General features: G+C 37.7%; 2 protein-coding genes across 3 annotated transcripts; one reads left to right on the top strand and one right to left on the bottom strand.

Moving 5' to 3' along the window:
- Window positions 1-4,990: 4,990 nt before the first annotated feature.
- Window positions 4,991-8,096, bottom strand: BDBG_06838 (DnaJ domain-containing protein). Its single transcript, XM_002622674.2, has 2 exons — window positions 7,682-8,096; window positions 4,991-7,582 (listed from the first exon to the last, which is right to left on the bottom strand). Exons 1-2 carry the CDS (start codon window positions 7,843-7,845, stop codon window positions 6,919-6,921), a joined length of 828 nt encoding a protein of 275 aa, XP_002622720.1. The 5' UTR covers window positions 7,846-8,096; the 3' UTR covers window positions 4,991-6,918.
- BDBG_06837 lies at window positions 8,049-10,526 on the top strand. 2 transcript variants are annotated; one of them, XM_002622673.2, is made up of 7 exons: window positions 8,049-8,358; window positions 8,426-8,551; window positions 8,619-9,214; window positions 9,306-9,578; window positions 9,664-9,825; window positions 9,950-10,036; window positions 10,121-10,526. In XM_002622673.2, the coding sequence occupies exons 1-7, from the start codon at window positions 8,319-8,321 to the stop codon at window positions 10,175-10,177; spliced, it is 1,341 nt and encodes a 446-aa protein (XP_002622719.1). In that variant the 5' UTR covers window positions 8,049-8,318; the 3' UTR covers window positions 10,178-10,526. The 2 variants fall into 2 exon arrangements, with proteins under 2 accessions (XP_002622719.1, XP_031579785.1); XM_031722793.1 differs by having other exon boundaries at window positions 8,053-8,358; window positions 8,426-8,542.
- Window positions 10,527-13,380: the final 2,854 nt, after the last annotated feature.

Below are 13,380 nucleotides of genomic sequence, written 5' to 3'. Positions count from 1 at the left end.
ATATCTGCAATTGATAAATGTATAATAGTTGACTCTATAGATATAGGAAAAACCCTGAGAACTAAAGGTTCTCAGATAGATGTCATAGTCTCTGACTGCATACATCTATAATTGAAGAATAATAACAATAATAACATGCATTCTGTTATTTCTGTCATTTATTTGGAAAAAACACTTCTACATTCTGCAGATCTCAAACATCCACTCTCAGAGCCAGTTATTGTGACTAATCAGTCTCAATTTGAAATTGAAAAGATCATCAGCAAATGCACAGAGAGAGAAAAAACATATCTTCAGATTAAGTGAAGAGAATATGAAGACCTGACCTGAGAATCTCTTAACATGATCATGGAGAATACTCTGAATCTTGTCAAAGTCTTCATAGTCAAGAGACCTTGTGGGTGACCATGTCAAGCCTAAGAGAGACAGACAAGAAAGAGAATGTCATGAGTAAAGATAATAAGAAATAAGAGAGAAAGAAGAAAAGAAAAGAAAATTCATTATCACTATTTCTAACTACTGACTGCAGAAGGAAAAGAAAAAAGAAGAAAATAGAACAAAGAAAAGTAAAATCAGAGATCTTTCATCTGTCACATTAATTTCAAGTCTCTCATTAATCATTCTCAAGCTCATGTTACAGCTTCATCTCCTGTTTCATGAGATATATGTCTCAGAATACAACATTCACTGACAGGCTGTCATTTATAAGATCACTGAAGCATGTCTCACTAGACAGCTTGAAGAAATGATTATCATTGATGATGTCACTCACAGCTGAGATCATATTAGTAAATTCCCTGATCTTGTCTAACTTCTTTCACATGATCTGAACAGCATTTAGATTATATTTATCAAGATTAAGCAGTTACTTCAACATCTTCAAATCCTGTGTCATACAGTTGATAGTCTGATCTCTGAAAGATAAAATCAATAACTATCATTCATCACTTATCTTGATGTTCTCAATCACTCTAATAGAAGTTGAACTAGTATCTCTCTCACTAATTCAGACACACTTGACAGGTTTCAGAGTGATCAGATTCAAGATCTTTCATTTGAAGACAGTGAGTATCTTCTCAGCAGAGATAAAGATCAAATCATTCTCATTCACATCACTATCTTTGATAGTATCATCTCTGTTCATACTCATAGTCTTTTCAAACCTCAGCATGCTTTCTTCAAACAGCAGATTGTCAGTGTTTTTTTCAAACCTGTATTAGCTATGACAATTTAAAGAACAGCAGGCACTCTTGTTATCTCACTGATAGTTAATGTAAGCATCATGTCTCTGCTGAGTTCAGTTGTTATTCAGAGAAGTAATCACACACTCTTCAAATTATCTGTGATCTGCTGTATAAGACTAACAAGGTGTGAGAGCTACTTCTCTATGAGTTTGAAGAATAACAACATTCTGATTAACAGAATCTTTGAGATTAACTGTTCTCAGAGTAATCAAGTCATCATTTGTCATCTGTCACTGCAGCTTTCATTATGTGAGCATTCATCTCAACTGCTTGATCAATCACTGACTGAGCAGAACAAAAAATTTGTGATTTATAAACAGCATTTTCTCACTGCATTTCATGAGTCTTTCAATAATTGAGACAGCATTCACAAGTTCTTCTACAGTCAGATCTTATATTATCAATACACTTGACCAGGCTGGCTTCTCATCCTTCTGAAAGTGTAGATCAGTCTTGTCATCATAATACAGACAGTGCATACAAGTCACACCTCACAGTCAAGACATCTAATCATCTTCAATAACTCTCTTCTATCTCATTCTCTCTGATATATTATTCTCTAACATGCTACATTACTTCTGACTATTTCTTCATCATTTTTTATCTGCTTCAGTTGACTTCAGTTTCTCTCTATCTTTCTTCTCATGAATGTTTTTCACTGCTGACTTCACTTTCACTTCTATCTAAGCTAACAACTTCATCTTGTCTTCAGTTGCTATCTTCATATCTGTATCTCTGTCAGAGAATTCACACATATTTGAAGATCATAACTTCTTCAGCTTAGTGAACAGTGTAATAAACTTCTGTTTAATTCTCTCTGCAGTCACATCTGAACTTTTTAAGCTTCTGCTTTCAGATTTCTTCATCAACTCATTCACAGCTTTCTGACCATGTCATCTAGTCAACTGATAACAAGACACAGTCACCTTTTCCTCATCACTTCTTGAAACTATCTTAGACATTGAAGAATAAGATCTTAACTCTTTGATTTCATTTGTCTTCTCTGCAGTCTTAAGAAGGGCATTACACTCTTTCTGACTCAATAACTGAAATAACCTTTTCAACACCTTTCTTATGCCATTTCTGTTAAAATAATTGATCTGATCAATCACTTCTCCTGCACCTGATATTCTGAATATCTTTCTTAAACCCATTATCACAAGTTCTCTAAATTTCAATGAAAATTTATTTTTATGATAATGAGAATGATGATGAAAAGATAATAAGAAAAAGAAGAGAGAAAAATAAAAAGAGAGAGATGACTGATTAGACTGACCATGTGACCGTGTCTGAGACCAGAACCAGATTTTTTGATAGTCTCATTACCAATTTGACAGATTCCATTACATGGTTTTAACATTAGATAGTAGTTCCATACTGTCCCAGTGAGACTTACTGTCTACTCTTGTCACATTTTTCAAATGAGATCATAATTTCCACTTCTCAATTTAAATTATTTTTATTGCTTTAAATGACTTTAAATCTCATTTGAGTGTTATCAAAAAGTGTTACTTTTTAAAAAATTAAAAATAGTCTAAAAAAAACCTTAAAATGTCTAAAAATAGTAACTTTTTGCCAAGAATGGGACTAAATGAGACCAAATGAGACCACTTTCTCATTTTTTTCAAGTCATGATTCCATTTTAAGATCTGATATATAGTCACTTTGCATGTTTTTTTAATGGCTAGTCCCAGCGGGATTCACGCCAAGAAATGTATGGGACCAGACCAAATGGGACCAAACATGAAATTCATGGTCCCAGCGGCCAGTCTATGACTGATTATATTATATGCTTATAAATCATTCATTCACATCACTCTCAGCCTTTTAACAGAAGATCTGTGTCTTTATCATTCTCAACCCTCTTATTCTCTTTTGTCTGTGTTCATTCTGGATTTTACAGTTCTTCATCTTTCATCTATTTATTCATTCTTATGACTCTACTGTGCATATCTTCTTGTGACGGGCTGCGCCTGATCAATCATATAGACTATTCCGTTACACTTCACAGATTCCTACCGCTCCGATTCTCGGTCACTGATCCTCAGCTGAAAACCTATGGAATTCCTATTCTTCTGCCCCGAAGCTCCACCGCGTATGAAAACCCCTATTCTTTTGCCCCAAAGTTCCACTGTGTACGCCACCGCGTACATGTATAAATATTCACTTCAATCACTGATTCCCACACTTTCTCTTTCTTTCCTTCTCTAACATTTTTCACTTTGTTATATAAGACCTATAAATATTATACCAATCTATTCGGCGTAGACTTCTTACACTTCTTATTCTATGAAAGACAAAGATTCTCTATGATATCTGCTTAATCTTCTATCACCTTGTTGTCTCAGATTCTTTATCTCATTCATAGTTATTGTTTCATTATCATCTCATTGTTTCAATCCCTTTCTTTACCCGCCTCTCACACAAGAAGAATATTAACTCACATTCAAAAAATGCCTAGTATTCACTCTCTTATTCCTTATTAGATTTAGCACTCACAGTATTTAATGATTTCTATCATCTTCTTTCAACTTCATTTTTTCATCTCATCATCTCATTTTCAGACATCTGCCTCTTTTCAGACAGAGAAACTGTAGTGTTCATTCTTGCTACTTCTCAGAGCTTCTGCTTCTTTCTTCTTCTACTCTATTCTTATTTCTCTATCTGAAAGCATATTCACTCACTACTTCTCAGAGCTTCTGCTTCTTTCTAGAGCTTTCATCTCTTTCTTTCTAAGACTTCTGTCTCTTTCTTTCTAAGACTTCTGTCTCTTTTATTCTGAGACTTCTGCTTCTTTCTTTCTAAGGCTTCTGCTTCTTCCTTCTGTAAAAGTCAATCACAGTAAACAAACAAGCATGTATATATATATATAGAGGCGCCCGCCAATCTTCATCTTAGAGAATGAGACAAGATTTACCTTTTTACATGTATGATACATGATCAGCATACATTACAGATGATATATACTGTAAAGACTCTGTTATATATTATATATTATTTAAAAGAGATAATGAATTTGAGTATTTTCTATAGATATAATCTGTATAAGAGATTCATTCTTCTTAATTTCTCTGATAATTTCTACTTACTCTTCAGCTACTTGAATTCTGATTGAGCAGGTCTCTTAAATGAGAATAGAAAATTAATATTCAGCTATGTTTTTAAGCTTGTAGACAGTCTGATTTCATGATAATCAGTGAAGTAATTTTGTATATCTCTAAGTCTCAATGAGACTGAATATATAACTCTTAGTGAGATGATCTACAAAGTAATATAAATCTGAAATCTTATAATTGAGCTTGACTTTATTATTATATCATTAATATGAATTCTCACTGATAATAAGAGTGTCATAGATCTTATAAAGATAATAGTTATTATAACCTGAAGTAAGTATATTAATACATATTTTCATTTTTCATATTAATAGTTAAATCAGAGAGTCATTGATTTAAAATATGTTTTCATTACTTAAATAATAACAGATGAACTCACTAAATCTCTAAACACTGTAACATTTATATAATTCATGATTTTACTAGATCTTACAGATGAAAAAGTTGAAAATGCTTAATTTTACATTTGTATTTGATTTTGACAGACTATCTTGATGAATTGAGTATTTTTGTATGTGATTCTTGTTATCTCAAGGGGGGGTGTTGGCCGTTACGGCCGTTGCGGTTAGCGATCCCACCAGATCACGTGACCCACCACTATATTATGTTGGGGGTCCCGGGGGTTGATCGGCCCTTCTACCAGCAGCGCTGGTGGTGACTGAGCTCTTTTGCCCCAGTAGCCTACAGGTTATGAGACTGTTAAGCGTGAGCCCCGCTGTGGTCAACATGCATGGGTTCAATCCCAGGATGGACTTAAGAAAATCCCAAAACAAATACCCCGGACATTTAACAGTGCCAAGAGACATCCTAGGAGTGTGCCCTAGAAGTGAGCCCTTGAGCCCTAGGAGTGAGTCCAAAAAGAAAGACCGCTGAGAGGAGCCACTAAGAGGAGCCACTGAGAGGAGCCACTGTACTCTGTGGTTAGCTGGTCCGAGGGGGGGTGTTGGGGGTCCCGGGGGTTGATCGGCCCTTCTACCAGCAGCGCTGGTGGTGACTGAGCTCTTTTGCCCCAGTAGCCTACATATTATGTTCTTGTAGATAGATCTATCAATACAACCTTCAACTATCCTACATTAACTACACGAAAAGAATGACTACCGCAACCACGCCACGCAACGAATAGGCCCTATGCATAGTAAAATATAAAATGGCGTTAGCGTGGATAGGGTGTTGTACTGCACATCTAATAATAGCCGGCCTGGGGATTTCATTCCGCACACGGAGCATTTTAGGTGTGGGGCATTCTTTTCTTTTCTTCTCTTCTTTTTCGGTTTTTATCTCAAGCGTGGACTGCGAAGATGAATCCCCTGGATCCATCAGCAGAGAGAGAAGAAGGGGGAAAGGTATGATATATGTCTATTACCTGCTTGGAGGAGCCTCTGGGTAGCTCAGATGATTAGCCAAATTCATTGATCCCCTAGGGTGCACACAGGCGCTTGTACAATCCAAAGCCTGTTATTTGAGATATGTGAACAGGGAATTAGATTTACTAAATAGCAAAACAGCAACAAAAGCGATTGCATTCGTGTAAGCTCTTATAAAGAGTTATATCAGAGCCCGGGCTGCTAATCTATGCATGATTCTGAGTTTGATAACAAACGGAGAGAGACGTTATGAGCTAAGATTCCGGATGTACATACATGTAGTTGTCGATTTGCGCAGATAAGTATTCTTTTAACAAGATGGGGCTCAAGAGGTTCGATGCATCCGGCCCCTTTACCCATTGGAGCATCAGTTGACTTTTCCGCAACTGATGATGGTTCGAGTCTGATTCGGCCCCTGCGCTTCATCTGAATAATATTTCGTTGCACCGATACAGTTGATTTGGAGCAACTTATGCGACAGGAATATCCCAATGCCCCGCGGATGCGTCCCTCATCCACTGATATCTTCACGATTCCGTGCCGGCATACATAGTTTCAAAAATTGTGGCTGTTCAAGTATCCCATGTTCCCTCCTCCTGTCGCCCATTTCACGAGGCTAATATTAACCTCGATGACGATGGGCTGGTTTTTATTCAGATCTTTGAATTCCTTCCCCTGGATATGATCTTGCTGATTAGGTGTTTGTTGGACTTTTTAACGGGTTTCTAAAGACCCTAGCCGACCATGGACCATTTGGATTGCGAAAGCTGGAGATAGTATGTTATGTATCTCTAGGTATGATGATGGGCTGCCGCATTTGTTGATCCAATTAGAGAGTAAACAGTAAAGCCCCTCCCTAGGAACAGTCAAGACGAGAGCTGATATGTAAAATCGAGACCATTGTCCTTCAGTCGGGGTAATAATGTCAGCTCCAATCTATGACATCACGGGAACCTGTTATTAGTATTGTTAAGGAGGTCCGGGTATTGTAATTCACTTCCCCGAAATAGAGTGAGAGAGAGAAAGAAATAAAGTTACCTCTCTTCAATAACATGCGAATATATACACAAAATGGTTAGGTTATTCATAGGCGTATGAAGCACGAGAGCATCAATATAAAATGCCCAGAACTAGTCAAAAACACCCCTTGACGCTAAAGCACAAAGTCCAATGAAGTCACAGTTGTTTGTTCCCCTAATGCTTCGCTACCGAGCGGCCACGGGCAGGAGGAGTTGGTTGCTGTGGACCAAAAGTTCGCCCTAAGCTTGCTGCCAGGGCACCTAGGCCCACGATAGTCAAGATGGCAAAGAACCTCCCAGAATTACTCTCTCCAGAGTCCTCAGTGGTCAAGCCGCCCTGTTCTCGCATGCGCGATTTCTCGCGCTCGATAGCTCTATGACGACGAAGACGTCTTCTTTCATCTTCGTGTGATTGCGTGCGAAAGTGCGATTGAGCATCGAAGTGGAAGACTGGGTTGTTGTAAATGAATGAAGATTCCGACTCTGACGCGGTGGAAGCAGAAGCGATGTTGGAAGCATGTTTATGGCATGCATGTTGGCTGGTGCCATAGCCGCCATGCGCATAGAAGCTTGGCGGGGGTCCGTGGAAAGTTCCACGTTCTTTTCTTAACCCGGATGGTGGTCGGGAGCCTACATATGAGGCCTTGCGGTGATGATGGGAGCCCGTGTTGGGTGCTTGCACCGGCTGGCGAATGTGATGATCTCGGTCATACCGGGCTCGTCTCAATTCGTGGGACAAGACATGGTACGCCGAAGATATAGACGTGAATTTGGCGTGTGCAGCAGGGTCTTTCGGGTTTCTATCAGGGTGGTGGGCGAGGGAGAGGGCGTAAAACTGTCTAGATACGGTTTTACGTGAAAGGTTAAAATTAGGGCCCAAGCGTGAAGTTGTGAATGGAATATGCCGCGTGAAAAGTAATTAAACACCCAGCACTTACTTTTTGATTTCTGCTGTTGTAGCTGTGGCTGGCACGTTGAGGATCTCATAGTATGAAGGCCTGTGGGCTTCGGTGGAGAATGGCCGCCCACAAGAGATCCTTGGAAGAGGATGTAGAAAAGCCCGTGGGGAGAAAAAGGGCAGACGGTGAAGACGCGGCGGCATACCTTACATTTCCCGTCATACCTATGAGAACATCAAGCAAAATAGAGCAAAAGGCTGAAATGTCTCTTATTGAGGGTTGGAGATGGCGGGATGAGCAAGTCAGATCATCGCAAATTCCAAGGTTGTAACTAATGGCCAGTCATGTGACATTCCGTCATCGACTTTCGGCTTCGATGCAGAATGAAAAACCAGCAATTTAAGGATTTCTTTCCGCAAGATTACATTCATATCAAACCAACAGATACTATTATTCATATTTCCAGTAATTAAGAACTAGAAGAGTAGAAATTTTTTGTAATCGTGCTATCGTACACGTGATTTCAGCTACATCGGGATTCTGGAGTCGTTCATTGGCTGTATCCCAAGGCGGAGACACATTCTGCTGAGAGCGAGCTGTGAGATATTTGGCGGCAACATTTTACATGGTGGTAGACATCCGAACACAAAACCTTTGCCTTCTCTGATTTTTCAACATGGCAGCTCAAGTTACGCCGGAGTTGGCAAATCTTAACTGTAGGTCTCCCTCGTCAAATTTTTGCTTCGAATTTACAATCCATTTTTCCTAATGATATTTTCGTAGCCAAACCTGAAGGTGGGGCTCCTCCGAAGCAAGTTCCAGTGAAAGATGTCCCCGAGAACGAAGATGTAGAGTCGGACGACGATAATGAGGGTGATCAGGGAGCAGGTGAACCCGGAAGTACGGGAGGTTCGATATATATGTTTTCCTCTTTTCTCTAAGGCTTCGCTAATTCCTTCCTATCCTTCTGCTACAGCCGCAAAGAAAAAAAAGAAGAAGAAGCCAAAGAAGAAGAAGAAGGGCGGCCCAAAGGTGCAAACCGAGCCTCCCCGCGTCATTCTCTCGAGCATATTCCCCAACAATGACTATCCCGTGGGCGAGCTTGTCGAGTACAAAGACGACAATGCCTACCGTACTACCAACGAGGAGAAGAGATATCTTGACCGCATGAATAATGATTTCCTCTCAGAATACCGCTATGCGGCAGAAGTGCACAGACAGGTGCGCCAATATGCACAGAAAACCATCAAGCCAGGCCAGACTTTGACGGAAATCGCTGAGGGGATCGAGGACAGTGTGCGCGCACTCACCGGCCACGACGGGTTGACAGAAGGAGATAATCTGCTAGGCGGAATTGCATTCCCAACCGGTGTTAACCTCAATCATTGCGCAGCACATTACTCCCCCAATGCTGGTAATAAGATGGTCCTTCAATACGAAGATGTGATGAAGGTTGATTTTGGCGTTCATATCAATGGCAGAATTGTGGATAGCGCTTTTACTGTTGCGTTCGATCCGGTTTATGATAATTTACTGGCTGCTGTTAAAGATGCTACGAATACAGGAATTAGGGTTTGTCATCACTCCATACCCCATGCCACATAGCCCTATTCATCCATCAATTTTTCGGATATCCGTCTAACAAGAGGGTTGCTTTCTGTAGGAAGCCGGTATTGACGTCCGCATGAGCGATATTGGCGCGGCGATCCAGGAAACCATGGAAAGTTATGAAGTCGAGATTAAAGGAACCACATATCCCGTCAAACCCATTCGAAACCTTAATGGACATACAATTGGCCAATTCGAGATCCATGGCGGCAAGAATGGGAAGAGCGTTCCGATTGTCAAAGGAGGGGATCAATCCAAGATGGAGGAGGGCGAAGTTTATGCCATCGAAACATTTGGTAGCACTGGAAGGGGATATGTGAGAGATGATGTAAGTTTAGTGTAGAATTCGCTTATGTGCAGAAAGTGGACGTCCCAGGATTTTCTGGACGTGGCTAACCTGAGTATTTACGCAGATGGAAACCTCACACTATGCTAAGGTTCCTGATGCTCCCAATGTTCCTCTCCGCCTGTCGTCTGCGAAGAACCTTTTGAACGTCATCACAAAGAATTTTGGCACTTTGCCTTTCTGTCGGCGGTACCTTGACCGACTTGGACAAGATAAATACCTTCTTGGAGTAAGCTGATGCCAAACCCAGCCCTCTTCTTTTCCTCTTCTTTTCTCCTCTTTATATTATTTCTTTTTTCTCCCTTTTTTCCGAATAGGGTGAAGTAGTGTAGCTGACCAACCATCACCATTAGCTAAATAACTTGGTTGCCAATGGAATCGTCGACGCATATCCACCACTTTGCGACATAAAGGGATCATACACTGCCCAATTTGAACACGTGAGTAGCATCCCATTCTCGATTACAATATGAGCACTGCATATATTATATGCCTATTGCATTTTACTAACCAGTATACGCCAGACTATCTTACTTCGACCGAACATCAAAGAGGTCATCAGCCGGGGGTATGATTACTAGAGTTTCTGGTTCTTCTTTGTTATATATCTACGTTGATGCTTTTCCCGAATATGCCTAGTTTTATGACAGTATAGCAGCAAGATGGAAATAGAATAATGCCTTTTTTCTGTCCTCTTTTTATCCACCTTCGTGCCGAACCGAAATTTTTGTAGTTACTGGGTGGGTCTAGGAGGGAAGTAGGAGAGAATTAATAAAAATGAATGGCTAAGGAAGCACACTGCATTTTATCTAATTCACATAGTTGCCCGAGGCGGTGAAGATTGCGCTCGAGGTACGGAGTTAATCCATACATATAACGACATGGCGGAACCCCTTTTAAGGCTTTTAAGGTTATCTTATCTGATCCGGTTCTGTTCTTATCTCCACGTGATCCCGCTTCCCGCCCTGACCTTCGGAAGTGTAGGGGCGCCCGCCCGAGTGGCGTTGCCATACGGGAAGAATGTAGGGTTAATTTACGGTGATTACACTGTGGATCCACCATTTCACCCGTGTCACGTGTCGCTGATCATAACACCTATACCGGAAAAACGTAGGCTTATTATACAACCAGGTTATGGTTGTTCCGCTGTGCCAGTCGCTGACACCGTCACCAAACTGTAAATCTTAATATAATGATGAATAAGCTGTGGAATCATCATAAACAAGTTATGAACAGGAAAAAATTATCATTGTATTAACAATATCACTGATTTCTATCTATATAATTACTAATTCTAAAAAACATCTTATTCACTGAAATCATTCTCTATTGAAAATCTGTCATGTCTCTATCTAATTTCTTCTAAATTCTCTGAATCATCTCTCTCTTATTATCATCATTTTCTGTCATATTCACAGCAGCATTATTCATTTCTGTAAACTTGTGAATTAATATTAGAGTTTTTAAAGAGTCAGTATTAATAATTATTCACTGTTTAAGAGAGAAAGTTTCAGAGAGAGAATTGAAAATAATATATTTATTCATCTATATCATTATCAACTTCTATATAAATCTGGGAATCATTTTACTGATTCTAACTTACTTTTTCTCTGAGAATGTTAAGAGTTCTGAAGCTGCTTATAGTCAGAGAATTAATCAGAGTTAGAATATTAGAGAAGAGAGAGAGAGAAAAATCAGCAGCAGTAGCAGAGACATCAGTATTAATATCAGTATCAGCATCAGCATCAGCATCAGTAGCAGAGATAGAAAGAGAATTGTCACTGTTATCAGATTTCTCATTACACTTCTGTCAGTGATCAGTGAATCTTTTGAATTACTTCAATATTTCACATATCTTGATAGTAATATTCAATACATTCTGATTGATATTATTCATGACATTTATAAGATTCATCATTGCTTATTTTTGAGCTTCAATATAGTGATTTACTATCATTAAAATCTCATACTGCACTATAAGCCTGCTTCTCTTAATTTTTAATTTAATCTTCTTAATGATGACTTTCTTCTTCTTAACAGTAACTTTCTTCTTTTTAAGCTTAAGCTTTATCTTTTCAATATTTAGCTTTGTCTTTTCAATCTCAATCTTTATCTTTTTAGCAGTACTGATTATGACATTCAGAGCTTTTAGAGTAATATTAATACTTTTCATATATTAAGTTTCTGCTTTCTGTTACTGAGTCTTGACTTTCTTAATTTATTTTAAGATATTCTTTACTGATTTTAATATAGTCTTCTTTATTATTGTCTTAAATTAATCTGATAAAGAATGATAAAATTCATGAATTCAGATCAGATTATTAACTTATTCTTTTAATTTTTCAGAGATAATTGTACATCTCTTTTTCTTATAGTTGTAATTTGTGTATGACTTTAAGCTTCTCTTTATCTTATTATAAGCAGTATTTAAATAACAGAGAAAAATATACTTAATGCAGTGCTCACACATTGTCAGTTTACTAGGCTGCTTTATCAGAGTATTTAGACAGCTGTTTACTTTCTTCTCTTGAGTCTTTGCATTGACTGCATGAGTACACTTGAAAGTATTACTTATCATTTTAGTACTGCTGCTGCTATTATTATTATTGCTATAATTGATGCTGCTGCTGTTATTATTATTACTATAATTAATATTGATATAATGAATTGTCAATATTCTTAATATACTACACAGACAAGATATCTTGATTAGAAATTTTCTGATTAAAAGCTTTCTATTACAACTGACAGAATACTAATCAGACTGAGAGATGAAGAAGAATAGAGTGAGCTGAGTGAGCTGAGAATACTCTTTACAGTATATTATTATTGCAAGAAGAAGAAAGAAGAAAAGAAGAAAAAGAAACATGTAAGTCTTTATATATATTGTTGATTCATCTTTGCAGATTATCATGTAATAAATGTAAATACTTTTATATTTCATCTCTGAGTGTAATCAGTGCATCTGATGAATTTCATTCATATCTTTTTTTCAGAATGAATACTTTCTGTGCAGGCTATCACTGAATGAATTACAGCTATTTTGAATATAAAATCATGTCTATTAACTAGAAATAAGTATTCAATGTGCTGTCAGAAATATATCTGCAGAATTCATGATTTTCTGATGCAGTGAAATCAGTGAATTCTTCACAGTCATAACTATACAAATTATAAGATAGAGAATATAACAACTTTCTTCAGTGAATATCAAGACAGGTATATTCTAATTATGTATATTAAAGTATATATTAACTAATTTATATATAAAACTCATAGAAAACTAAATATATTGAAATATAAATAGATTGTGTTGAAAAGCTCTACATCACTGATCTGTCTTTCACTGAAAGTGTTTCTGAAAATTTGATCTTTTTCTGTATCTTCTTTCATATATCTTTTATCAGATGTCTCTTTTTTACTATCAGAGTATTCTGAATTATCTCAGTAAAGTCATCTCTGATAATTTACTGATATTCAGAAATATCACTTATCAAATCTCAGAATATCAGAATATTTTATCATTGCAGTATAGCTGCAGTGAAGTTTTCATTTATATCAGCATTATTAAATATTTTGACCTGAGTTGTAAGATTTGTATATATCTCTATTTTTCAGAATCAGTTTCTAGTTTTTCAATCTGAAGTTTTCAATTCAATGTCTTTAACTAATGAATATTCAACTTACATTTCATATATCATTGTTCTTACTCAGAGAATTGATTAAAGTTGATGATTTCTCACACTCAGTAAAAAACCAGAAAGAACTTTTCAGTGATAAATGA

The sequence above is a fragment of the Blastomyces gilchristii genome (assembly GCF_000003855.2).
Source record: "Blastomyces gilchristii SLH14081 genomic scaffold supercont1.16, whole genome shotgun sequence".
NCBI lineage: Eukaryota > Fungi > Ascomycota > Eurotiomycetes > Onygenales > Ajellomycetaceae > Blastomyces > Blastomyces gilchristii.
Note: the sequence above shows the minus strand (reverse complement) of the source record. Positions and strands in the feature narration are given on the sequence as shown.

Excerpts from the sequence above, each read along its gene's own strand:
- BDBG_06838 (XM_002622674.2), bottom strand. The coding sequence starts at position 7,845 with ATGCCGCCGCGTCTTCACCGTCTGCCCTTTTTCTCCCCACGGGCTTTT. Across the intron at positions 7,583-7,681 it reads ACAACAGCAGAAATCAAAAA|ACAGTTTTACGCCCTCTCCC; the intron begins GTAAGTGCTGGG and ends AACCGTATCTAG.
- BDBG_06837 (XM_002622673.2), top strand. The coding sequence starts at position 8,319 with ATGGCAGCTCAAGTTACGCCGGAGTTGGCAAATCTTAACT. Across the intron at positions 8,552-8,618 it reads TGAACCCGGAAGTACGGGAG|CCGCAAAGAAAAAAAAGAAG; the intron begins GTTCGATATATA and ends CTTCTGCTACAG. Across the intron at positions 9,579-9,663 it reads GGGGATATGTGAGAGATGAT|ATGGAAACCTCACACTATGC; the intron begins GTAAGTTTAGTG and ends GTATTTACGCAG.